The following is a 27081-nucleotide window of genomic DNA, read 5'->3' on the forward strand; positions in this document are numbered from 1 at the left end:
TATATATACACTACAAGTCAAAAGTTTGGACACATCCTCTCATTCAATGTTTTTTGTTTATTTAAATTATTTTCAACATAGTAGATTAATACTGAAGACATCAATCCTGTGAGAACACATATGGAATTATGTTGTAAACAAAAAAGTGTTACACAAATCAAAATATATTTTATGTTTTAGATTCCTCAAAATAGCCCCCTTTTGCTTTGATGACAGCTTTGCACACTCTTGGCATTCTCTCAATCAGCTTCATGAGGTAGTGTCTTGGAATGGTTTTGAATTAACAGGTGTGCCTTGTCAAGAGTCAGTCTGTGGAATTACTTGCCTTCTTAATGTGTTTGACACCATCAGTTGTGTTGTGCAGAGGTAGGGTTAGTACACAGTGGACACCACAATTTGACTACTGTTGTAATCCATATTATGGCAGCAACCACTCAACTCAGTACAGAGAAACGACAGTCCATCATTACTTTAAGACATGAAGGTCAGTCCATATGGAAAATTTCAAGAACTTTGAATGTATCCTCAAGTGCAGTTGCAAAAACCATCAAACGCTATGATGAAACTGGCTCTCATGAGGACCGCCCTAGGAAAGGAAGACCAAGAGTTACCTCTGCTGTAGAGGATAAGTTCACTACAGTTACCAGCCTCAGAAACCACTACTTCACAGCACCTCAGATTATAGACCACACAAAGTATTCACAGAGTTCAAGTACAGTAGCAGACAAATCTCAACATCAACTGTTCAGAGGAGACTGTGTGAATCAGGCCTTCATGGTCATATTGCTGTGAAAAAGCCACTAATGAGGATGAACAACAAGAAGAAGAGATTTGTTTGGGCCAAGAAACACAAGGAATGGACAGTAGACCAGTGGAAATCTGTACTTTGGTCTGATGAGTCCAAATTTGAGATTTTTTGTTCCAACCGCCATGTCTTTGTAAGACATAACGAAGGTGAGCGGATGGTTTTTGCATGTGTGGTTCCCACTGTGAAGCATGGAGAAGTAGGTATGATGGTGTGTGGGTGCTTTGCTGGTGACACTGTTGGTGATTTATTCAAAATTCAAGGAACACTTAACCAGCATGGCTACCACAGCATTCTGCAGCGCCATGCCATCCCATCTGGTTTGTGCTTACTGGGTCCATCATTTGTTTTTCAACAAGACAATGACCCCAAACACACCTCCAGGCTATGTAAGGGCTACTTGACCAAGAAGGAAAGTGATGGAGTGCTGCGTCAGATGACCTGGCCTCCACAATCACTCGACTTAAACCCAATTGAGCTGGTTTGGGATGAGTTGGACTGCAGAGTGAAGGAAAAGCACCCAATAAGTGCTTAACACCTCTGGGAACTCCTTCAAGACTGTTGGAAAACCATTACAGGAGACTACCTCATGAAGCTGATTGAGAGAATGCCAAGAGTGTGCAAAGCTGTCATCAAAGCAAAAGGGGGCTACTTTGAGGAATATAAAATATAAAACATATTTTGATTTTTTAACACTTTTTTGCTTACAATATAATTCCATATGTGTTCTTTAATATATTTGATGTCTTCAGTATTACTATGTTGAAAATAATTTAAATAAACAAAACCATTGAGTGAGAAGGTGTGTCCAAACTTTTGACTGGTACTGTGTGTATGTGTATATATATATAAATATATATATATATATATATATAATCTGTACTTATTGTATTTGTGACATTTGAGTTATTAATTACAAGGATGAGATATATGGATTTGATATGTATAGTATATGTGCAGTATATATTGAAATGATTGTAGTCAAACTTCTCTGAATCAGTTAAAAAGAGAATTGAAGTAATTAAGTAAATCCAGCTCATGCTGTTCGAAGTTAATCAAATCCCTATTTAAAGACTGGATATAGATGGAGTACCCCTAACTTGAAAAAGCTCCCAGAGAGGAGCAAAACTCGTTGAAGGGGTTCTATATACAGTGACCAGTTCCGTCAGCACCTGGAGTTTGAATTCTACTCTATTTGCCATCCACCGCCAACTTTTTTTACAAGCGCCAAGAGGTGTCAACTCACTGAGAGTACAACCAGTTGCTAATCAGGACGTGGGGGAGAGCGGTGGAAATTGCACCAACAGTGGGGACACGAGACCGCTGCCAGATCGTACCAAACTTCAGGTGCGTGCCTTGTCTGCAGCCGCTACCCCACTCAACCATCATCAAAGCTTAACCAGCTGACACTAAGGTCGCAAGTCAGAGCGGTACAACCTGTATTACCAACGAGGACACGAGACCGGTGCTAGATCACGGTGCCGGTCAGGTACGTGCCCTGTTTACAGCCTCCACCTTGCCTCACTACCAGGAGGTGATATTTACCAACAAGCTGTCACTGTGTGGACAATAACCGAGTGACTCTGCCTAATACATCTAGCGCTAAATACAAATTTATACAAATAGTTCTGACGCACCACAGATCCCAGCCAAACACAGATCCACGTGTGTATTTATTGGATACCCAATTGAAGGGGGATTGTTATTATCTAATATCTCGCTGTGAGAAGAGTTATTTTGATGGATCTACGGTGGCGCAATTTAATAAGTGTTTTACTTTAACAAAAGGAACTTTTGTGTATTATCAACTTAAACGCTGATACTTGGATGAACTTATTGGATATCAAGCACAGTTGATACATTGAGCGGTGAGCAATTAAATCTAATTGTATCTACTTATATATACATACACTCCAGCTACTCAGAGCTGTCACAGTAATTGCAACAATTTTGATAAATTCTATTCTTCATATAGATATTAATTATGTATGTAATTATGTAAATTTTATTATGTGTGTAAAAATGTTTTGTGATTCAGAGAAGTTTTGTGAGTGGATCAATCAAGGAGAGTTACGTAGCAGCAGAGCAACCTATCCTTTCCATTTTGTACTCTTTCAAGGATAGTGTGGTCCTTACTGGGAGCCGTATTTATTTAGAGCGGAGTTGAAAAACTTTATTGTTCCTTAAACAAGTCGGACATATAGGTCTGGATGTTAGTTAAAAAAGAGCGGTAAGCTCATGACGGTATTTGCATGCTTTAGTTTGTGGAACTTTTTAGTGACTCTGATTCAGCTGAAATGTATGCAGTGCACCTAACAAGTGCTTGAAAAATGCTATCATCTACAAATCATCTGTCTTTTATTCTTTGTTAAAAAAAAAATGATTCAAAGTGGCTTAACAGAGAATAAAAGACAGATGATTTGTAGATGATATAATTTAACAAGCACTTCTTTGGTGCTCTGCTTAATGTACCTTTCAGTCGAAAGAGTCACTGAGGGCTGCAGCTCCATGGTAAATCCACCACCTTCAGTAAAAACCCCTATTTCTCCAGGCTCCATTTCATCCACCATTGCCCTCTGACTGAAAAAGGTAAAAACTGCTACAGGTAACAATGCATAATTTGAGTGCACAGTCTGGAACCTGACATTAGAGGGGGTAGGGCCCTCAGGCAGTGGGGCATGCCAGGTATTTCCACAGTACCCCTGCGGACCAGTCCAGCCCTGAGAGGGGGCAGGCCCGGCAGTGAAGTTGCTGGCCCATGCTGCCGCCGCAAAGTATTTGCTACTTTTGGAGTCTAGACAGACTAATCCTGGGGGGGCCTGACTGTAGCAAGGGACTGGCTGCTTTTATCCTATGGAACGTAGTTTGGCCACCCCTGGTGAAGAGTAATACAAAATATATTATATTCTCAAAAGAAGGAATTAGTATAATATTGTATGCTTGTTTCATTTCAGATCCATTTTTCAAGGGTTGACAAGTAATGATATAATCAATGATCTTCATATGGACCTTAGCGACTGTGAGGTATGCTTTTTAACATTTCCATAAGCTTTTTTTAACGTGCTGTAACATCAATGCACTAACTACTATTACTGTACATACAGCATATGAATTGTGGAGCTGACCACATTTTCTTGGTACAACCCTTTTGATTAGTCTATCAGACTATTACAAGTTTTATCCCACAAAAGACAGAAGTAATAAATATGGCTAAATTCACATTTCTCAACAGTCAACTAATTTAACAAAGACTTGCAAAACTATTTTATGTTGTGAATGTCTCTTTGACAATAAAGAGTAAATACAAATTAAATGTTTTAAAAATATTGTTTGAGTGTATATTTTAAACACTATAATAATTATCATTCTTAATTTTTATTTATAAGGCACCAGAAGAGTTACGTACATAGGGAATGCAGCAACCACATGACATAAATACAGACTGATACAAACTTATATACATAATTACATTAGCGACTCTATGTCAATTAACATAATTATGTAGCGAAGACAAATGGGAGAGTTCCCTCCTTGCATGAGTTTTACAATCTAGAGTGGATTTGGGTGGATACAATAGGGAAGAGAACAGAGTAGGGTAGGCAGAGACTGGAGGGTTGGGAGGGGGGGGTGGTAGGCTACTATGGGGGGAATTCAGCCTAATAAGTTTGCACGGGTGAAAAAGGGATGTAGCCTCGGCCTTATCGCCTGAGACTACTAAATTACACTCCCATTTTCACCCGAACCCCATGTTAAAAAGGGGCAATAAGTGCAGTTACCAGGTGTTAACTCAAAAAGTCTGTGAAAAGTTCACGAACTTATGCATCAATTGGGTGGTTTCAACCATTAGCTGCATACTTATCAGAAATTTATGTGCGGTTCTCATGACACCTGAAAAGAAATCCCAGTAAAAACAAACTTCTGCCGGCAATCAATTAACACCTATTATCTTAACGGGGCTAATTGGGGGTGATTCAATTCAGCGTGAAATAAATAGCACCGGGAGGGAGCACCTGAAGCTATTCAATTCAGCATGATGTTTACTCCAACCAGAAGTACAGTAGTCAAGTCGGAGAATGCCAGTTGTCGCTACTTAATTACATTGCAAGTCGGAGAATGCCGCGAGAACCGGCATTCTCCGACTAAAGTGCCGGCTGGTAGGCTGTTAGTGCCACGCTAAGCTGGAAATCAGCCTTGCAGCCGGCACTTTAGTTGGTAATCATTAGTTCGACTAAAGAGCATTTTGAATTGAATAGCTGCGGGAGCTTCCTCCCGAAGCTATTCAATTCACGCTGAATTGAATCGCCCCCATAATTCCCCCCTATGCAACAATTTGTTGAAAAGGCACAGTTGAAGGCTGGGAGTCTGGATGAATGTCTAATGGAGTGTGAGAGGTCATTCCAGATTCTGGTGGTGGCCAGGGAGAAATCTTGAATGAGAGATTTGGCTCTATCAGAGCGGAGCTGGAGTATAGGAAATGGGTGGGAAGCCATAATGTCACCATCTGAAGATAGCAGAATTATCACAGGGCTCACTCACATTTTTTTACAATTTAATTTTAGTCAATTTGAGCCACATCACTTTTCCCATTACAAATATGGGAAATGTGATCTGCCTACTGAAAAAATGTGAATTTAAGGGTTTGGAGGAGAATCTTGTCACTAACACATACATACACATATACAGTATACACAATAAAACAATGGTTTCCCTTGTTACGTGCCTAGCATGCCTAACTGGAAATTCACAGCTGACAGCTGTGCCACTATACACTTCCATGGCACTACAGCTGACTGCACTGCACGTCCCACTGCCATCTCTGTATGTACCTGCATGTGCGCACTACAAACACTGCACGCCACCTGCATTGAACCACTCCTGGTTGGTTCTGTTTCCTATTGCATGTTTAAATGTATACATGTTTGGCCAACGATGTTTGCCCATCCATTGCGTCAAGGTGAACCCCATTAGATGGGTCACTAACATCCCTAATACTAACACATTATGTCAATTTACCCAGTAATTACCTATAATAGTGCCCATTCTAATATGTAGACGGCGATGTAGTAACCTAAGAGCAGATGGGTGGGGTGCAAATACCAAGCAGTAAGAGTGGTAGCCTTCAAGTGTACAATATATACACAAATTTAGTGAAAAGGGGAGGGGGCTTGGACTGCACACCCTAATTTTAAACATAATAAGAGCTGCTACCATGCTGAGACGTGTAGTACAATGCAGGGGACAGAGAATGCAGGTGCACACTCTCTGTACTAAGAACAATAATAATCACAATAATCCTGATAAACTCTACAATTAACATGGAGTAGAAGTGAGGTTCTTGGTACATGTTTGGCAAAAATGTTTCCTTCATTGTGCTGCATTATCATTGTGTTGCCTTACATCTTGCTGTTCTAAACCAATATACAGAAAAGGATAGTTCAAGACGCTGTCAGATAATTAAATTTAATTTTATAAAAGTTACAAAATAATATCACATAGAAATTGCATCAACATAAAACATATAATACAATAAAAACTGTATTTCTGACAGAGCGCTCGCTCTGAATCAGGGCCGTCCCTCTTACTTTTTGGAGCGGCCTCCTGGCAGAAAAAAAGGAGTCTCTACACGTTTCTCTGCCTCCAATTGTCTTGGCGGCTTCCTCACTGTCTCCTGAGGAAGCCGCCAAGATATCCAGGTGTGTCTGATCTTGAAGAGTTGTACACCAATGATTGAGTTTGGAATGCATGACAGTCTTGTTGTATGTTGTTAGTTCCTGTTGTCTACCACCATACTGTCATAAGCCGCCGCATGGACATTTGTGCGAGCTGAATGCCGGGCTAGTTTTCGTTAAGACTATGCCTACCTCCTGTCTGTTATTCTGGGGCTGCTCTGGATTGGCTCTGGAAGTCATATCCTGCTGCTGTCAGCGCTGCTCCGATGATAGTGATATAGTTACTCATGCTTCCGGTTGTTCCAGTCTCCTGTTTGTCCCCTGCCGTTTGCTCCATCCAGGCGGCTCGGACCATATTCCACCTGCTCATGCTGCTTGTGTCATCTAGGTGGCACGGTGCGCTTCCCTATCCTGAAGCGCCTGTCAACATCCATCGACTTGTGTCAACCCGGCAACGCCGGCTGCATCCCTGCATCAAGGGTATGCAATCCAGTGTACCAATGCCAGTGTCACCTGGCGACATTGGCCACAACTTAGCATCCCAAGTGCGCAATCTGGCGCACCACCACCAGTTTCAACCTGGCGGCACTAGTCGCAACTCAGTGTCCTAAGTGTGCAATCCGGACACCACCGCCAGTGTCAACCCGGCGACATTGGTAACATCACCACGTCTTTGTGCACACTCAATCAGAGACTCATCAGCCCAAAGGCTGCATCTTACCCTTGGCCCTCAGGCCAGAACTAGCCAAGGCAGACCAGCCCTCAAGGCTGCTTCCACAGCCCAAAGGCTGCATCTCACCCTTGGCCCACAGGCTACGACTAGCAAAGACTTACTGGATAAGTCATGGAGCCCGGAGAGAATCTGGCACAAATCCTGGCAGCCCAGATCCAGGTACTTACCCAAAAGATACAGGAACTCTCTATTAAGGTTGAGGAGAGGCGGGCAGCACCCGTCCCTCCTACAGTTTGCGAGCCCAAACTTAACTTGCCCAATCATTTCTCAGGGAGTCGTAAAGACTTTGTTAACTTCAAAGAAGGTTGCAAGCTTTATTTCAGGCTCAGGCCTCATTCCTCAGGCTCAGAGGGTCAACGAGTCGGGATTATTATTTCCCTCCTGCAAGGGGACCCACAGACTTGGGCATTCGGTCTTCCTCCCACCTCTGCAGCACTCCAGACGGTGGACGCCTCTGCCTTGGGACTGCTATATAATGACCCAGACAAGATAGCAATGGCAGAGGCTAGCCTTCAGTCCCTGAAGCAGGAGAACCGGGCAGCAGAGGATTACTGTATTTAGTTCAGGAAGTGGGCCGTGGATGGAATGACCTTGTGCTGTGGAGTCAGTTCCGATGGGGGTTGTCAGACCAGATCAAGGACATCTTAGTCCAACACCCCACCATGAGCACCCTGGATGACCTCATGAGTCGTCTCCGGGAGCGTAGGCTGGAAAGGAATCTGCCACCGCAAGCTCCTCGTTCCCCTTTTTGGGTTTCTGCTGCAGAACAAGAGGAGCCGATGCAGTTGGGGGCTTACCGTCTTCCTGCAGAAGAAAAATGGAGGAGGCGCACACTAGGGCTATGTATGTACTGTGGAGGTAAAGGACACATGGCCCAACTCTGTCCCGTCAAGCCGGGAAAAGACAAGGTCTAGATGTTTGTGGAGTTACGTCTAGGCTTTGCATCCATCTGTCCAAAAACTTCTGTCCTGTTCCCCATCTTGCTCAAATTTTCGGACGGCCAGGTTTCTGTCTCCGCCTTTATCGGCAGTGGAGCTGCAGAAAATTTTATGGACCTGGCATTTTTCGAGACTTTGGTCCTACTTCCTAAACCTTTTGATAACCCATTCACTGTCGTTGGCCTTGATTGGAAGGGTCTTTCTTCAGTTCCTATTACTTTACAGACACCGCCTATACAGTTGACCATGGGTGCTCTGCATCAAGAATAGCTTTCATTTCTTCTCCTCCAATATCTGATGGCTCCCGTTGTATTAGGCTTACCATGGCTAAAGTTGCACAATCCAGTTATCCAGTGGCAAACTGGGGAGATTCTCCAGTGGGGTTCTTCTTGTTTTGTTCATTGTTTGTCTCGTCCAGTTCAACTTACCGCAGTCATTTCAGCAGACACTTCTAAGATTCCTGCTCCGTACCGTGTTCTGGTGGAGGCTTTCTCTAAGAAAAAAGCTGATGTTTTGCCACCTCATCGCCCCTACGATTGTGCCATAGACCTGCTGCCAGATGCCAGACTTCCTAATGGTAGGCTGTATGCCTTGTCAGTTCCTGAAAACAAGGCTATGCAGGAATACATCCAAGATGCTCTAGAGAAGGGATTCATTTGGCCATCTAGATCTCCTGTAGGTGCCGATTTCTTTTTTGTCCAAAAGAAGGATGGGTCCCTCCGGCCCTGCATTGACTTTCGTGGCCTTAATAGGATAACTGTGAAAAATTCATATCCTTTGCCTTTGATCTCGGTCCTATTCGACCAATTACGAGAGGCATCTATCTTCTTTAGGATTGACTTGCGTGGAGTATACAACCTCATCCGCATCCGTACAGGAGATGAGTGGAAGACTGCTTTCAACACCCAAACAGGGCATTTTGAGTACTTGGTTATGCCGTTCTGTCTGTCCAATGCCCCGGCTGTCTTCCAAGACTTTATTAATGAGGTTCTGAGAGATTTCCTGGGGGTCTTTGCTGTGGTGTATTTGGATGATATTCTCATCTTTTCAAAGTCTTTGGAACAACATCAACATCAAGCGAGGCAGGTGTTGCGAAGACTCTTGTATAGCAATCTTTGCGCTAAGTTGGAAAAGTACGAATTTGAGGTGGAGGAGTCCTCCTTCTTGGGTGTTGAATCATTAATAAACCTTTAGTACATTCCTGCCTATAAACCTCTAAGATTCACCTGCCTAGAACCTCTAAGACAAAACCTGCCTATACCTTCTAAAACCACAAGATGTCGCTAATTAGTGTTGTGTTTAATTATACCATTAATAAAACTCTAAGACAGTTGAATAGCGGTCCAACGCGCTAAAGATTATTATTCAGGTAAAAGTACAGATGTTACCACGCTATGATCTAACAATGAGCGCAAAATAAATTGTACAAATATTAGGTCATAAGGTACAGTCAATACATACGCGTGCGCTCTGGGACCAGATACCGGCATCAATAATGTCGTCGAACAGCATAACAGGAACACCACAGACTGGCATCTTGTTTCAGAGCACTCACATATTTACCCGTACTGGGATAAGCAATACAATAGAATACGTTGGCAGGTTCTCATTGGTTCCTCTTCTTGCTTCTTCCGTTACGGTACAATTCATAGGTCAGTGCAAAGACTCAACCCAGCCTCTAACAGCCTGATTGTGTTCACCTTCCCGCTGCATAATAAATCCAATCTAACTATGGCATACAACATTTCAAGAAGTTATTCTCTCTAACATTCATATTTCATAGCCGTATGTTCTGATCTTCTCACCGATGCCACCAGAACGCTGTGGGAACAGAGTAGATCAGTACGGCACCAAACACGGTCCAATTGTCATTTACTAAGCCATAGTTACAGAAAACATTAATTTCTTTATATGCTGACATTGCGATTAAACCAAGTAATAATCATTCCTTTCGCGCTGCAGGACCATTGCTTTTAAATGTGTATGTGGGGAGAAATGACACTAAATTGTGTTGTGTATTTGAGGGTCTGTGGGACACTTAGCGACCAGCACTAAGTTGGAAAGGCTTCTGTGTATGTGTGTGAGCATGTCAGTATGGGTTTGGGAAAGGTCACTAAAAAGCTAGCTGTGCGTCTAAATAGCTATTTTGCGTTGTCCTATGTTTAACATGAAGTGCAGGGAAAACACCACTAATTTGCTACTTTTTGCTACATCGCGTATGTGTTAATGTGAATGCAGGGGAAAACACCACTACTTTGCTACTGCTCAAATATAAGTCTGTGGTGATTTTAATGTGTTGGAAAGTTATTTTATGTCTGCTAAACACCATCGGTAGGTGTTAGGGGAAGATTGTTAAAAAGCTGTTCGTGCTACTTTTTAGCAACTTTGCGTTGTGAGTAGCAAAATTTCTACTTTTATCAATTTTGCACTGTGGATTGTGTACTATGTATTTTTGACAAAATGGCGCTTGTGTAAGCTTTCTTTTCTAAAATGGAATCTTGCTGCCATTCACAAGATGGCGTCGTGCAGGTTTTCCTGATTGGCAAACAGATTCTGTCTTACCCAATTATTCGGTTTCGACATGGGTTACATAATTTCCTCTTGGGGATTCTCCATGGACCCAGGTAAGGGGAAGTAAGTTTTAGAATGGGAACAACCCACCTCCCTGAAAGCCGTACAGTGGTTCCTCGGGTTCTCTAACTATTACCGTCGCTTCATCAAGTCTTTCTCCACTATAGTCTCTAGATTTGACCAAGAAAGGGGCGGATGTCTGTAATTGGTCTCCCAAAGCCATACAGGCATTCAATCATCTCAAGATGGCCTTTGTGTGTGCTCCTGTTCTCCGTCATCCCAATCCTGACCTTTTTGTGGTGGTGGTGGATGCCACTGAAGTTGGAGTTCAGACCACTCTTTCCCAAAGGGATGTGAAGGACAATAAAGTACATTATTGTGCCTTCTTCACTTGGAAATTTCGATCAGTGGAGAGAAATTATGACGTTGGCAACCGGGAACTTCTAGTTATCAAGTGGGCATTTGAGGATTGGCGACACTGGTTAGCTTCTAGCTATCAAGTGGGCATTTGAGGATTGGCGACACATGTAGTGTCTGTTTTGACGGATCATAATAATCTGGCGTACATTGAGTCCGCCAAAAGATTGAATGCCAGGCAAGCACGATGGGCCTTGTTTTTCACTCGGTTCAACTTCATTATCTCTTTTCGGCCTGGGTCTAAGAACGTGAAGGCAGACACCCTATCTCGTAGTTTTCCTGCTGATCTTTGTTCTACTGATGAAGAGGAGACCATCATCCCTTCTACTCTGATCCATTTGGCCTTGATGAGAACCTTCGCAGACTCTCTTAGACAATGTCAGGCTGAAGCTCCTCCAGAAATGTCCAGATGATTAATGTTTATTCCGGAGAGATCCCGCAAGGCAGTCCTTAAGGATTTCCACTCGTCCAAGGCTGGGGGTCATCCAGGTGTTGCCAGGACTCTAGAACTTCTGTCACGTTCCGTTTGGTGGCAGTCCATGCCTTGTGATGTTCGTGAGTTTGTGGCAGCTTGTGATGTCTGTGCAAGGAACAAGACTCTCTGTACCGCGCCTGCAGGTCTATTGTGTCCATTACCAACTCCCCTTAAACCATGGACACATATCGCAATGGACTTTGTGGTGGATCTTCCATCTTCCACTCATTGTACAGTTTTCTGGAGCATTGTCGAAAAATGTTCAAAGATGGTGCATTTCGTTCCTCTCGGCAAACTGCCATCAGGCAAAGAACTGGCAGTTCTTTTTTTTCAGCATGTCTTTAGAACACATGGACTTCCTTTGGACATAGTCTCTGACCATGGTACCCAGTTTGTGGCTAGGTTCTGGAGGTGCTTTTGTGCTGATCTGGGCATCAAGGTCAGTCTGGAATCGGCTATCATCCACAATGCAATGGGCAGATGGAGCGGGCCAATCAAGCTCTGGAGCAGTATCTCCGTTGCTTCATTGCCAAATGTCAAAACTACTGGGTGTCTCTTTTGCCATTTGCTGAATACGCCTACAAAATTCTTGCCATTGTACATCCTCCGTTTTTCTGCAATTTCGGGATTCATCCCAGGAGCAATTCTTTTGAGATTTCTTCAAACGCAGTTCCTTCATCTTCACCGGTTTCCAGATTACGATCTGTCTGGAAGAAAGTACATCAGTCTCTTCTGCAGGCGTCTGGTCGTTCCAAGGCCACTGGAGGTATAAACGGGGGCTGCACATGGAGGACATCCTGTAAGAAAGTCCGTACATCAGGCACCAGTGCAATCTGTCTCTGGAAGAGAAAAGAAAGGGCTGAAACCTGAATCATCAATGATTAAAGGTGGAGGGCCAAATCAAGACCCACCTACAGGAAAGACAGGACTCATGAGAGTCGGAACGTTCAGGGGTAAAAATCTCTTGCTGAACACCAGTTAAAGTAAGTCCTTCAAACACAGTGATAAATCCTGGCAGAAGAGGGTTTCTGGGCATTGAGCATAGTATGAATGACCAACTTTGAGAACACCTTAGCTCTCAGAAAGGAGGTCTTAAGAGCCACCATATCAAAGTGAGAACGGCCATATCTAGATGGAAGCATGGGCCCTGAGACAGAAAATCCAGCCTGAGAGAAAGACACAGGACAGCGTCGAGAAAGGCCCAGAAGATCCGTGTACTAAGCCCTTTGCAGCCAATAGGGAGGCACTAGGATCATCAGTGGCAAACGCAGGATTTCTAGAGGGGGGTTTCCAAATGCTTGATTTTAGAGTGAGTGTGGCCTGTCCATGAAGAGGACAGAATTAGTACTTATCCAGCTTCAATATGCGTCATACAAAGTGTATTGTGTTGCATAATTCCAGCATATACAGGACCAACGATCACAGTAAGCCATTAGATGTGGCTGTAGGTCTATCCTGTCTGAGCAGAATGCTTTTTTCAGATGTGGGCACCATTTCTGAGCATTGGAGCAAGTCCGGGTGTCTGGAGGAGCAGCAGAAGAACTTAGCACTGCCCTGGACATATATGTACATATCGGTCTCCTTATGTACTGGATAGTGTATTATTATACAGCATTAATTATTATCCCTATTGATGGTCTATAGCAGTGCACCCCTAACAGTGCATGTTTTTCACATCTTCTAGTTGGTGCACAGGTATATTTATTACTAGCTGACACATTGTAAAAGATCCACAGTTGGTGCTAATCATTTCATTTGTGATACTGAGAAGAACATGCAGCACTAGTAACATTCTATTATATTAATATTTCTATTGTGGTAATGGTGTGTGCTGGGGAGGGGGGTTTCCAGGCAGACGGAAACCCCCCCTGCGTTTGCCTATGATCATGGTGCCGCCCTCCAACTTCAACTTGTGGAGGACAGGATCCGCAGAATCAGTGAGATTTGGGGGGAAAGATGTAGATAACAGGGAAGGTCCACCAAACTGCTAAGGCATTCACAGAGCTTCCATATCCCTGGCGGTTGAGCAATACCTAGGCAGCTTGCAATTGTGCCGAGACATCATCATGTTGATGTCTGGCAAGCCCCAGCAAAGAACCAGGAAATGAAAGATGTCTGGATGTAGAGCCCATGTGCCCAAAGTAACGTCTCAGAGGCTTAGGAGGTCTGTTTCCAAATTTTGGACTCTGGGGATGAAAACCACTGACAGAGCTGGAAAATGACCCTCTGCAGAGTGGAGAATGCAATGACCTCCTTTATGGGGCCGCCACTGCGAGTTTTACCTAATGGTTGATGTAGGCAATTGCTGCACTGGACCGGACATTGCTGGAGGAGTGGCAAAGCTAGGCAGAGAGCTCTGAAGACCGCTTGAAGTTTCAGAATGTTGATTGGTAGCTGGCTTTCCTAAAAGGTCTGATGACAGGTTACCTCTCCCTACTCCCAAAGACTTGTATCGGTGATGAGGAGGACCCATTCCTGAACCCAAAAGGGATGGCCCCTCTCCAGGTGGGACCCTTAGAGGCACCACAAGAGGAAGAGATGGACGATCATTTGTGACTTGAGCTGCAGATGGAACTTGTTCCACTGGGCCAGAGTTTACATCTGGAGAGGCCGAGAATGAAACTGCGCATACTCCATCATTTCGAAGGTGGAGACCAGAGAGCCCAGGAACTGCATGCAAGAGTGTAGTGACACTTGGCGGCAACATAAAAATAAGCAAATTTTGGCTTGTAAGTCCCGAGGTTTGTCTCCAGGGAGGAAGATCCATTGAACTCTGGAGTACAGCAAGGCTCCCAAATTGAACATTTCCTAAGAAGCAGTCAGTGAGGATTTCTTCTAATTGAAGATCCATCTGTGGGACTGGAAAAGGCCTACCATGAGACAAATGTTGCAGGTCATCCAAATGAGACAGCATTCAGATTCCTCTGCTCCAAAAATTAGCTACCATGACCACCATTACTTTCATGAAAACACTAGGAGCCGTGGAAAGTCCCCCCTCCCCTTAGCCACAATCTTGTCCAATTCCAGACCAAAAAGAATCTCTCCTAAATAAGGAAGAGCCTCAAGGGCCTTCTTAGAGTCTGTGTCAGCCTGATCGGACAGAAGCCAGAGGGTTCTCCTAGCTGACATGGAAGACGGCAACACTTTGAACGTTTAGGATACCAGTGTCTATAGCTGCCTCACCAAGATAGGAGGCTGCCGGATGCTGGACAGATACCCTGTACAATGGCCTCAGTTCGAGTACCCCCAGGAACAATCTTTTGTTGCTAGTGGAGCATGTCAATGCTTCACTAGCAACAAAAGGTTATTCCTGTGGGTACTTGAACTGAGACCATCCTACAGGGTTTCTGCCCAGCATCTGGCAGCCTTAGCTACACAGGCGGATGCCAGAGTCAGATGTGCGATAGCACCCACATTTGAATAAATTGGCTTGAGGTAGGTTTAAGGGATGCCGTGTTAGGGATAGGGAGGGCAGTATTCTTAACTAGGTTGGCAATGTGAGCATCAACCAGAAGGGGAGACCCCCATTTGGCCCAATCCTCAACAGATAGTGGATAAAAAGAAGCAATGCACTTAGAAACTTGGAAATGCCTATTAGGGCCAACCCATGCCTCAGCCAAAGACCTCAAGTTGTAATTCTGTAACTGTCTTCTTCTGACTCTTAAACACCGGTGTGCTAGAATTAGGGGCCCGCTCAGCATCCTTGATTAGCAGTACAGATTTAACCGCTTCGATCAGGGCCCCTACATCCACCTGAGGTGGGGAGTCCTGTGGAGTAGAGGGTCTCAACATCCGCGGAAATGGACACATTTTCCTCGTGGTCTAAGGAAACCTCAGAGTCTTAATCATAACCGGACAAGGGCATAGATCTGCCCCACTGCACAGGGAAGGTACCCTAGAAACAGTCACTTGAGTAGCAAGCTTTCACAACAGTCTATGCAAGCCGCTTTGGCCTAACCAGAATACTGCAGGAATTTTTTAACAAAGGGGGGCACCCAGAGCTCAATGAACTAGACCTTGGGGGGTTAGAAAGGTGAACTTTTTTTTACCAGTGAAGAGCTCACAAGTGTTAAATAGCAGCCTTTATTACTTAAGGGTTAATATGCAGAGGATAACATCATATGCAGTTAAAACCAGCAATCTCAACAGGTATTAAATTAGCAGCATAACCAATGACATCAGCATCATCACATTTCATGGGCATGCATAAATTAGCCATTGCGATCTCCTTCACAGCATGAGAGAGTGTGTCAGTATAGCTGGAGTGTTTGTGACTGGTCAGAAAAACCACAATCTTCAAATAAATTGTCCTAGCAGTTGCTTGAATTAGGGAACCTATTAGAGTAACACCAGTTTATCAGTGTGCAATTTAGGCCGGAACGAGCGCAGTAACCAGAGCATAAATTGACATTCTTCTTCACATAACATCAATATTTCAGCAATAAATAAGAATATAAAGCTGCACAGTAACTATAGTATGAACTAATATTCTTCTGCACATAGCATCAACATATCTGCAATTAAATATGAGTATGAGTCTACACAGTAGCTATAGTATGTACTAATACTCTTCTTCATGTAACATTAGCATATTAGAAATAAATATGAACGCAAATCTGAACATTAACTATATTATGAATTAATATTCTTCTAGAGGTACTTCTCCCTGCAAATTCCACCCTAGCTCTCACAGCAACAACTTGTCCCTAAGATATAACACATTACTAACACATAAAGTACCCAGACCCCCAACACACATTGGGCCCGATTCAGAGCCGCTCCCAAGCACTGTGCACTCGCAAGTGGCCAGATGGTTGCCCACTGCGCATGCGCCGCGTCCGGCGTGCATGTGCGTGAGCCCCGCTGAGCAACTGAAGTTCAGTCGATACTGGGCTCGGAACAAGACGGGGCGGCTGTCGATGTTGATTGAACGCCTGGCATTTGTAGGAGGGCTGACTGACATCACTATTGATGTCAGTAGTGGACTTCCTGCTCTATTACAGCCAACGGGGTCCTCTCAGATGGGTTCTCAGGGTCTTGTCTGTGCTGTCCGGGTCCTTTTGCGAGGCTACTGTAGCACTGTGACTGTCCTTGCCATTAAGCAGAGGTCTTCACAGGAGAAGCTCACTGTGGGGTCCTTTTTTGGTGGTGGCAGTTCCTTGGGCAAACTGTGATGACATCTGTCTATAGTGGGAGGTGAACCCAAATCTCCTCTCCATGGTGGTCCCCTGGCCAAATGACATTTCATGGCCCTCAGGAGGGATCCACCATCACTTCTCTCCTATGGCTCAGTACACACCATCCCCTTCCGGGTCCTGGTCCGCATTCGCTGCTCCTCCTGCAGGTAGACTTCTCTTCTTCAGGTTGCATGGCTGCTCCTGCGCACAGTTCTATTCCATATGGGTAGAGACCCCATTCTCTTCTCTGCTGCCTCTTTTTATGCTCCTCTTGCTAGCCTCCTGCCTTCACTGCTCCTTATCTAGCCCCCCAAATGACTGCAGTTCCCCAACATAAACCAGCCCCAAGGGGATTCTACCCTGTCACAAGTGCTGTAACCAGGCATTCTGGTGCCCTGTGCGGGAAAGAGAATTTGTGCCCCCCCATCATTTATATATGTATAAGTAGCAGTGACACTCCACTAAAAAACAAGGCTTTACACTAGCTTATCTTGCAACGTTTCAGCGCCTTTATTACAGCACTTTTGTCAGGCACAGCAATGTAACGAACAAATCTAGTAGATAATGTCCTCTTAGATAGTGTTTACCTGTATTATAGAGACCAGGATCATGTACATACAGTAAATGCTGGAACATCACATCAACATTCTGATGTATGATATGTAGGTAATATGTTCCGAGAGCGCAGACTTAATAGTTGATGAATAATACAGTTACCTGATTGAACTAATGCTGCATACAAACGGTCAGATTTTCTTAAAAATATGAACAATAAACAACTGTAAAAATCGTTCAATCGTTCACATGTTGGGCATGCATCGACCAACGATGCGCGTTTCCGCATGTCAGATAACGATATCTGACATCGACTGGGGCCCTGATTCAGAGCCGGACGCTCTGACAGAGCGCTCGCTCTAAATCAGGGCCGGGCTATTTTTTTTTTTAGAACGGCCTCCTGGCCGCTCGCATAGCTATGGGTGACCACCCACAGCTATAGCGAGCGTCCAGGAAAAGTATCACTTCCGAAAAAAAACTATTTCTGCGAGGACATCTTTTCAGATATGTGATACTTTTCCTCTGTATCCCCTCTCTGCCTGCATCCTCTCCTTCGCGCTGTGAAAAATAGGCGTGGTCACAATGGGCGTGTCAACATGACACACACCCCTTTCTCGTCACTCTGAACATTCCTTTCCATATGTACCTTAACCCCAGTAGTGCCCCTTAAACAGTACCCTCAGTATGCAATGTCCCTAGTTGTGGTCCCTCTTATGCAGGCCCCCAGTAGTTCCCCTTATACAGTACCCCCAGTATGCAATGCCTCCAGTAGTGGTCCCCCCTATGCAGTGCTCCTTAATATAGTGCCCCCAGTAGTAGTCCCCCCAGTAGTGGTACCCCCTTTGCAGTGCCATTTATATAGTGCCCCCAGTAAAAGTTCCCCCCTATGCAGTGCCCTCAGTAGTGGTACCCCCTATGCAGTGCCCTTTATATAGTGCCCCCAGCAGTAGTCCCCCCCATGCAGTGCCCCCAGTAGTGGTCCCCCTTATGCAGGCCCCAGTAGTGATCCCCCCTATCCAGTGTCCCCTATAGTGGTCCTCCCTAATTATTGCCCCCAGTAGTGGTACCCCCTATTCAGTGCCCTTTATATAGTGCCCCCAGCAGTAGTTCCCCCCCTGCAGTGCCACCCAGTAGTGTTCCCCCTTATGCAGGCCCCCAGTAGTGATCCCCCCTATACAATGCCCCCTGTAGTGGTCCTCCCTATTTGGTGCCCCCAGTAGTGGTCCCCCCAGTGCAGTGCCTCTAGTAGTATGCCCCTTATATAGTGCTCCCAGTAGTAGCCCAAGTAGTAGTCCCCAGTAGTGGTGCCCCCTGTAGTAGCCATCCCCAGTAGTAGTCCCCAGTAGAGGTCCCCCCCGATGCAATGCCCCCTGGTAGTAGCTCCCAGCAGTAGTCCCCAGAAGAGGTCCCCCACAGTAGTGCCCCCAGTAGAGGTCCCCCCATGCAGTGCCCCCAGTAATAGTTGTCTCCCCATGTAGAGGCCCCCCCATAGTGCTCCCAGTAGTGCCCCCCCTCCAATGTAGTGCAGACACATACAAGTAAAAAAAGAAAAAAATACACTTACCTGAATCCACGCTTCGGCCACTGCTCCTGCAGCCAAACATCAGACCTCCTGGGCTGGCACGCTCTGCTTTAGGCCGGAAGGCGGAGCTAATGAGTGAGCTCCAGCCTGGCACATGCAGTGGGCACAGCAGCCAATGAGAGTCTGTCTGACTCTCATTGGCTGCTGATTAACCCCCACATGTGTGTGTAAAAATGCACCAGCCTGAGTCCACCTCCCACCCTCCGCATGTCGCTATTGGGTAAGCGCTCAGGGGGAGCGAAGGGGCTCGGCTGTGTAGCACAGCATGGCACTGGGTGCAGGGAAGCCTAGCGCCGATCCTGTGTAATGTGTACTGCTGACCGCACTCACTGCGGTCGGCACTACCATGGCCGGCTCTAGGGGTGTTCGACCAGTGCGGTCAAACAGGGGTGCCACCTATAGAGAGCGCACCCCTCCTCAACATCCCGATTTCAGCAGGACAGTGCTGTACCGCTGTTCCATCTGTGGGCCGAAGTGGCCCGCGGGTGATCAAATCAGGAGGTTGCGGCCTCCCACCGCTGCAGAATGGATGCTGCGGGCATGCGCACGGCATCCATTCAGTGATGCGAGAGAGCTGCGGGAAGCCCAGCTAGGGAGGCTCCCCCAGCCTGATGTTATTTGGAGGCGTGCCATGCGGGCGCACCTCCAAATAACACATAGGGGGCTAGGCCTAAGGTAATTATTTTCGGTCGATGTGAGGGCACACAGCGAAGAGCCAGCACAAGGGTGCTTCGACCACTGGAGCAGGCCCTGGGCACTACACTGGCTAACTAGGACGGGCCAGTTCCGTGGCCGGTGGCCCTGACCTAGTTACGCCACTGCCCACCACCCCTGCTGCCGGCTCCTCTCTAATGTGTCCCCGTTGTCATTAACCCCCTCCTCCGTGGCCGCTGGTGTCAGTGCCGGCCTCCATCCCCCTCCCACCGCAGTCGCCTCCCTTCCCCTGCAGCTGCCAGTATCAGCATCAGCTCCTCCTCCCCTGATGTCAGTGCTGGCCGATCCTCCTCCTGCTGCCTCTGGTGTCAGTGCCGTCCGGTCCCCTCCTCCCTCCCCCCGCTGCCGCTAGTATCAGTGCCGGCCGATCCTCCCCCCGCTGCCGCTGGTGTCAGTGCCAGTCGATGCCCCTCCCCTTGCTCCTGCTGGGGTCAGTGACGGTCGATCCCCATTCCCTCGCTGCCGCTGGTGTCAATGCCGACTGATTCCCCCCCTCCTCCTCCTTCCCCTCTACCGCTAATGTCAGTGTCCAGCGCCAGCCCTCCTACCCCCAAGGCTGCTAGTTTCAGTCCTGGCTCCCCGCGGCCGCCGGTGTCTGTAGCCATTCCTCCTCCACCCGTAACCTGCCGTTGCAGTCTGATCCCCGACCCCTTTCCTTGCTCAACCACCGCTGCTTCTAGCCTCGCCGCCAACACCCCTCCAGCACAAGCTCCCACCAGCTGAAGAGCACAGGAGGGAGCCAGTGACAGCCAGAGATCCCTTTGCTGCACAAGCTGCCATGTAAATGGCAGCTTGTGCATGTTATCGGGTGCTGTACGCCATCTCAGGGTGGCATGCAGTATCACTCACAAGTTCTGAAAAATGCATTTATGGAACTTGATGAGGCACAATTGTAACCAGGAGATATCTGTGATATCTCCTCCATTACATGATTGATAAATGGTACTGACACTTAAATTATTCAAAATTAGGTGAAATTGTTATTTTTCATCTGCTTTTGTATAAATTAAGTGATGAAGAATAGGCCCCTCGGTGAGGGTCATAGAAAACAGTGTAGACCTAGGGTTTTGTTTAACTCTCTTGGTTCCAGGGTACCCAATTTATGAATCCAACTGTACAGTAGTAATTTTTTACTATGATTACCTCCCCGAACTATGGGTGGGACATGATAAATAATATGGTATTTGATGGACATTACATTGTGGTTAGCCAGCGCAAAGTGACGTGCCACTGGTTGATCACTAGAGCTGTTAGAGATAGCAGATCTAATAGCCGATATCTGGAGCGCCATGTGCTCCTTGAACTGATGTTCTGTATTTCCTATATAATGACAAGCACAAGGACAAGTGATCATATGTATCATGTACTTGCTAGTGCAAGTGAGGTGGTGTTTTTTAATTTCTTGCCTGTTAGAGGATGATAGAAGAAAGTACCAGGTTCTAGATACCTGCACGTCAGACAATTGGGGCAGTGGTGTTAGGTTTTTTGCCCATATTCGTTATATCAGTTCTTACCACATGCTCCCTAATGTTTTTGCACCTGCAGTAGCAGGGCATCAATTTAGTTTGATGTAAGGATTCTAAATCTGGGTCACTGGTAATAATTTCTTAGCATCCCGGTTGATTTATGTACTCTGATGGTTATAAGTGCTCACCCATGTATTTGATTTTCATTTATCTTTTTTTTATTTAAACCTAAGTAATTTATCAATCGGATTAGCTAGTGTCTTGTCTTTCTGTTTGGTTACCAGGGCCAGTTGGTAACCTCTTTCTTGGAATTTGGCCACCATGGAATCAATTGATTGATGGCGCAATAATGCGCAGTAATGCGCAACATGCGCAGGAATTGTGAGTAGGGTAACCCTGCTTTAAGGGTTGTTGCAGTCTGTTGGTTTGGAATAAAGTGATAACTCCAATTTGGTGCCCTTTTTGCTAATGGTGGTTTGTATATTTGTTTGTATTCTTTGCTGTGCCTGACAAAAGCGCAGTAATAAAGGCGCTAAAAAGTTGCAAGATATGCTAGTGTAAAGCCTCGTTATTTAGAGTGGAGGTCCGCTACTACTTATACTGCATATTCCAGTATACCGCTGGTAATTCAGTGGGCACCTCTCACAGAATCTCTTGTTAACCACAGTGAGTGCCAGTATTGGACTATATATATATTGTGACAAGATCACTGGTATAGTGGTGGAAGGCAGACTTAGTATTATTATTTGCCCTAGGTTCCTAGTTCCCCAGGAAACTGTTTGTGTTAACAGCTTTGTGGGCTTTTTGACAAAGCTGGAAAAGGGTTCCTGAGATTTATGAATGGAGAAAGAGGGTGGGCTCCATTCATTAGGCCCAGTTTGGATTTTGGGGCTTTTGTAATAGGGTGAGAGCTTAGAAAATGTGAGTGTTTAGCAGTAAACTCATTGGTTGAGTTTTATCTTCAAAATGGGAAACAATCTGGGTGAGAATTTAAATCGTGAGAGTTTTTTAAGTCTAGTTTGCATGTTCTCGGACGCTATTACATTGGCCGAGTTTAATAAGTGTGAAAGTTTTCTGCTAATCTCCCACATTTTCTAAACTCTCACCCTATTACATTTGGCCCTCTGTGTTCATGTTATTTTATGCCGTGCTTATTTATGTTAATTGTTCTATAAGTTAGTCCCTTTATTCTTAAATGTTGCCAGGTGGCATGTTTATTTAGAGATAAGTTAAAGCTAATGCCAGGTACACAGTAGACGATATGTCGTCCGATCCAGCGGATCGAACACCTTATCAGGCACATTGGCCAGTGTACACCCACTATGTCGCTGACGATGTGCACTCCCGCACATCATCAGCGATATCGCCCATCCAAACATGAAATGTAGGACTGGGTACACATCGCTAAGTGTGTACTCAGCTAGAGTCATTGTGTGCTGGTGCCATGGATTGGTCTCCTAGGGACCTGCTCCACAGGGAGCCAACAGTGACCACCTGCCATGGTGAGAGGACACTCAGCACCAACCGCCGTGAGAGAAGGACACACACACAGTTAATACTTCATTTTTCCCACCTATCACAATATGGCTACTGCCCTTACCATAATGGGAATAATTAAGGTGATATAATCTATGTTTCCAACTACATTGGTGTGTTCGTGGATTGGTGATTAGGAAGTGCACTACCATCACTTGTGTATACTGTGCCTGCAAAGAAGTGCATCTGTTTGGTGATTATATACAGTATATATACACGTCTGTATTGCCATCCATAAGATAAACTGTGTTTTGGTAACAACAATCTGCCTAGGTGATGTAAAGGGATGTGCAGTCCTCACAGGCATGTTAACTAATCAGGTTTACATCAAAGGAATATGCTTTCATTTAAGAGAGGATGAGTTATGTCACCACACTGTACTCTGACATGCCTGGTAAAACTATTTATAAGAGCTGTAGGTAGAAAAATAAATATGGTGGCAAATATTGTGTGACTGCAGGTTTCAACGAGATGCGCTATAAAAAATATTTTTTTCTATTCCTTTTTCTTAAGATCCGTTCATCTGGAGGCCAAGTGATACAAGACATGATATTTGATGTTAATGCAGTGAGCACCTTGGATCTCTCTGGAAATGGTATGCACCAAAATAGTAGTAAAATGTATCAATATACTGAATTAAAACAAAGACAAAAAGGGTAAGTAAAGTGCAACAAAGTAGCCCTCAATGCCTATGCCAACTTGTGTGACATTATGCATCTATTTTTGAGTAAGGATCTGACTCTTGATCATGTCTGCGGTGGTACATTGTGCATCTTCTGATGGCAGGAGCTGGACAGATTAAACAGTTCTTCACCAAGTTATTATTATTTTTATCCTTTATTTATATGGCACCACAAGTGTTCTGCAGTGCCTTACAAAGTACATAAACAAATAATTTGACATGTGACTTACAGTACAATATAGGACAAGGACATATATATACATTGCTACATTAGTGACCTCAACACCTAGATATGCAACAGAGCATAAGCAACCAAGTGTTAGGTGCCCTGGTAGGGGGTAAGAAGTAGATGAAAGTAAAGTAAGGAGAAGCACAAAAGGGTAGAGGCCCTGCTCGTAACAGCTTACATTCTAAAGGGGAGGGGCAGACAAACAGGTGTGACACAGATGGGGTAAACAGGGAGGAAGGAGCATGTTGCAGCAAATTAGGATGGGAGCTGGAAGCCTTTGATGAAGTTATGCACCCACATACAAAATCTGCCACCTCAGTGAGCCAGTTGCAGTCCATAACTGCACTGGCTACACTCTATGACTGGCATAGACTTCCCATTGGAAGCACTACTGGCCAGTAAGACACAGAGGACAGGCAGTCCCAGCAATTAGCAGAGAGTGTGCTTCCAGTGGGAAGCCGCTCCTCTGCCTTTTGAGCAGCCTTTTCTGACTTCTAGGGGCTGCAGATGATGCAGTCCCTTGAAGCCAGTGTTTTGCGCATGTACTGCGCCACCGCTACTTGTGCCGTTCCCGGCATTTGACAGAACTATTGCACATGTGCCAGGACTGCAGTCTCTCTCCCTCTCCTTCGCAGCAGTAGCCCCGCTCATCCAAGATCGTAGGAGCTGCTGCTGGCGCCCACCCTTCAACCAACATTATGGCAGGTGCTATTCTGGCCAACCTCTAGTTATGGCCCTGGATGGTAAACTGATCTGGAGTTTAGGAGAAACTCTGAAAAATGTAATTAATGAAGCGGGTGGTACTGAAATGGAAGACACCAGGACTTTATTTTTACTATTTCCACCATACTTACAATGGCTTGCAAAAGAATTCAGCCATCTAAAAAGTTAACAGATTTCTCTATATCACAATGACATTTACACAGATTGTTCCAGACAGTAGTTCTTGAAAGTAAATTTTCAAACTCATAATTGATTATTTGTATGCAGATTATTTTTTTAATAAATAGCCAAGCGCCACGAAAGTCTATATGGTATATTTCTATAGCAATGAACAGAGAAGAGGTGTATGCTTACCTCATAGAAAAAAATAATCACTGCACTGATATATACAATTTTGTGTAAAGACCTCAATATAGACCGATAATAATTTATGCAATTGGAATAATTTCTATCTTATTGTCGACATATATATATTAAACTAGCTGAAGTACCCAGCTTTGCCCGGGTTTAAAATCTTCAAGTTATCACATTTTATTATGTGATGTCGTCCAAATCCATCAACTATGTTCTGACTGGGACATCAACCTTCTAGTATGTTTTCTGGGATTCGATGTTACCACTCTGTGAAGTTTTTGTCCAAATTATGTGATGTCATCCAAATCCATCCAGTGGAGGGTCCAGAACAGGCTGCCTGGGGCAAACTTCTGACTGGCGCACTCTGCTGTGTAGTCCGTCTGCGACCCCAACCACTCCATTAGCCATCCCAGGCCAATTGCCACCACTCTGTGAAGTTTTCATTCAAATCCATCCATTCGAAGGCCCAGAATAGGCTCCTCGGGTCGAAGTTCTGCCCAGCGTCCCCGGGTCAAAGTTCTACCCAACGTGTACCAATGGGAGGTCCAACTGGAACTTCATCCCTCTAGTATGTCTTCTGGGATCCAATGTTACTACTCTGTGAAGTTTTCGTCCAAATTCATCCAGTGGATGGCCCAGAACATGCTCCCTGGGTCAAAGTTCTGCCTAGTGTACACTAACGGGAGGTCCGAACAGGACCCTAACCCCCCTGGCGAGGATCCAACTGGACCACCTCGTATTGGTTTTATCCCAATCGGTGAATGGGTGTCCTAATGCATAACTGGACAGACAGATAAACAAACAAACAGACCAATGAATTTTATATGTATATATATGTAATATATACTGTGATGACTTGGGGTAATTAGTTCGGTAGAGCGGTGAATTTGAGCACATTAGACACTGCGCAATCAGGATCCAACACAGCTTTTAGTTAAATAAACTGAAATGGTGCTTTACTTTCAGCATAATCAGATGCAACACAAATGAACAAAAAATAATAAACACCTAGTCCCCATTCAGGGCAACTAACTCACTTCTTCGCCCCAAACTATAATTGTGCAGCTAATCTGCAAACACAGGCCCTCATTCAGAGGCGGTCGCAAGAAGCGATCGCTCTCTCTGAATGAGGGAGGCCGCTTAATTTTTGAAGTGCGGCCTCCTGGTCGTTAGTTAATCTGTGGGTTACCACCCACAGGTTAATGACCGACCAGGTTGATGGTCGCGATGGTGATGCGACGAGACCCTAAGGTTGGGTCTTGGCAACCGCAAGCCCCAGGGAGCTTTCTGCTCTGATGGAGCAGGAACCTCCCCACCGACATCACTGATGATGTCAGTGCAGCCGCCCACAAAACGGCAAGCATTCTGGAAACCACCCCCCGGCCCGCCTACCAAACAGGGCGAGCTGTGGATTAACATCGACAGCCGCCCCTTTGGTAGCAAGCTCCGGAGCGAGAGATTTTCTCTCTCGCGCCGGGGCTTGCGCACGCGCAGTGCGGCCCGCTACACATGCGCAGGACTAACCATCGAGTCTGTTGCGAGAGCATCGGCGCTTGTGACCGACTCTGAATGAGGTCCACAGTCTCTCAGAGTCAAAGTCCCAGTCCTGTCTCTAACAGGTATTCTCACAGGCTCCAGCCCACTCATGTTCAGGCTCCTGTCTGGCTTTGGCTTCCACAGATGTTTTCAGATACAGCCTCACAATCTGGCCTGCTTGCAGTCTCACACTCTGCTCCCTGCAGAGTAACATATACACAGTCTTTGGAGTTTTAGAGTTCTCCCTACCTCTTGTAGGTTTCAGCCGGGCTTCATAGCCACCAGTGGCTTCCCGAGCCACACTGGTCTCTAACTGCAGTCCCACTTGGACTGGACACACTGACAGGCCCCAGCCTGTCCTGACTGCAGTCTTGCAGACAGACTCTCTACACAGCATTTAGGCATGCCACACCTGGCTTTTCTCCCCTGTGTGGGCCGATTCCTCCTGTTCCACACAGAATACCTGTGTTAGTTATGCAATTTACCTTCATACTGCCACTATATATATATATATATAAAATTATATTGTTTTTTAACACAGGGTATAGAAATGATGACTTCAGACAGGCAGGTACTTGGTAAAGCAGGGTCTTTTTAATGATAGCAGACACTGCACCTTAGCATGCATGATGTTAGGCCTGCACACATACAGGTACATAACATAAAATAAACAAACATAAAAGTCTCAGTGGCTTACAGCCACAATTTGGACATGCTCTCCCAGCATAGCTCTTGGACCCTGGCACTACAACACTATGGACCTCATTCAGAGTCAACCGTTTGCCGTAAGCGATTGCTCTGAATGAGGGCGGACACTTTTTTAAGTGCCGCCTTCTGGTCGATCGCTAGGCTGTGGGTTACCACCCACAGCTCTAGCGACCGACCAGGGAGATGGTTGTGATGGTCATCACCATCGCGA

At 45.4% G+C, this 27081-nt stretch overlaps 1 protein-coding gene across 1 annotated transcript in view; it reads left to right on the plus strand.

Moving 5' to 3' along the window:
- The window catches only part of LOC148474932 (capping protein, Arp2/3 and myosin-I linker protein 2-like), a 970125-nt gene that overhangs the window by 200870 nt on the left and 742174 nt on the right, over nt 1–27081 (plus strand). Inside the window, exons 13-14 of the mRNA XM_088457971.1 lie at nt 3760–3829; nt 23152–23233. Coding sequence (XP_088314097.1) covers nt 3760–3829; nt 23152–23233 — 152 coding nt within the window. The remainder of the gene's footprint in view (nt 1–3759; nt 3830–23151; nt 23234–27081) is intronic.

Source organism: Taudactylus pleione, unplaced genomic scaffold, assembly GCF_031769625.1.
Source record: "Taudactylus pleione unplaced genomic scaffold, aTauple2 ptg000799l, whole genome shotgun sequence".
Classification (NCBI taxonomy): Eukaryota; Metazoa; Chordata; class Amphibia; order Anura; family Myobatrachidae; genus Taudactylus; species Taudactylus pleione.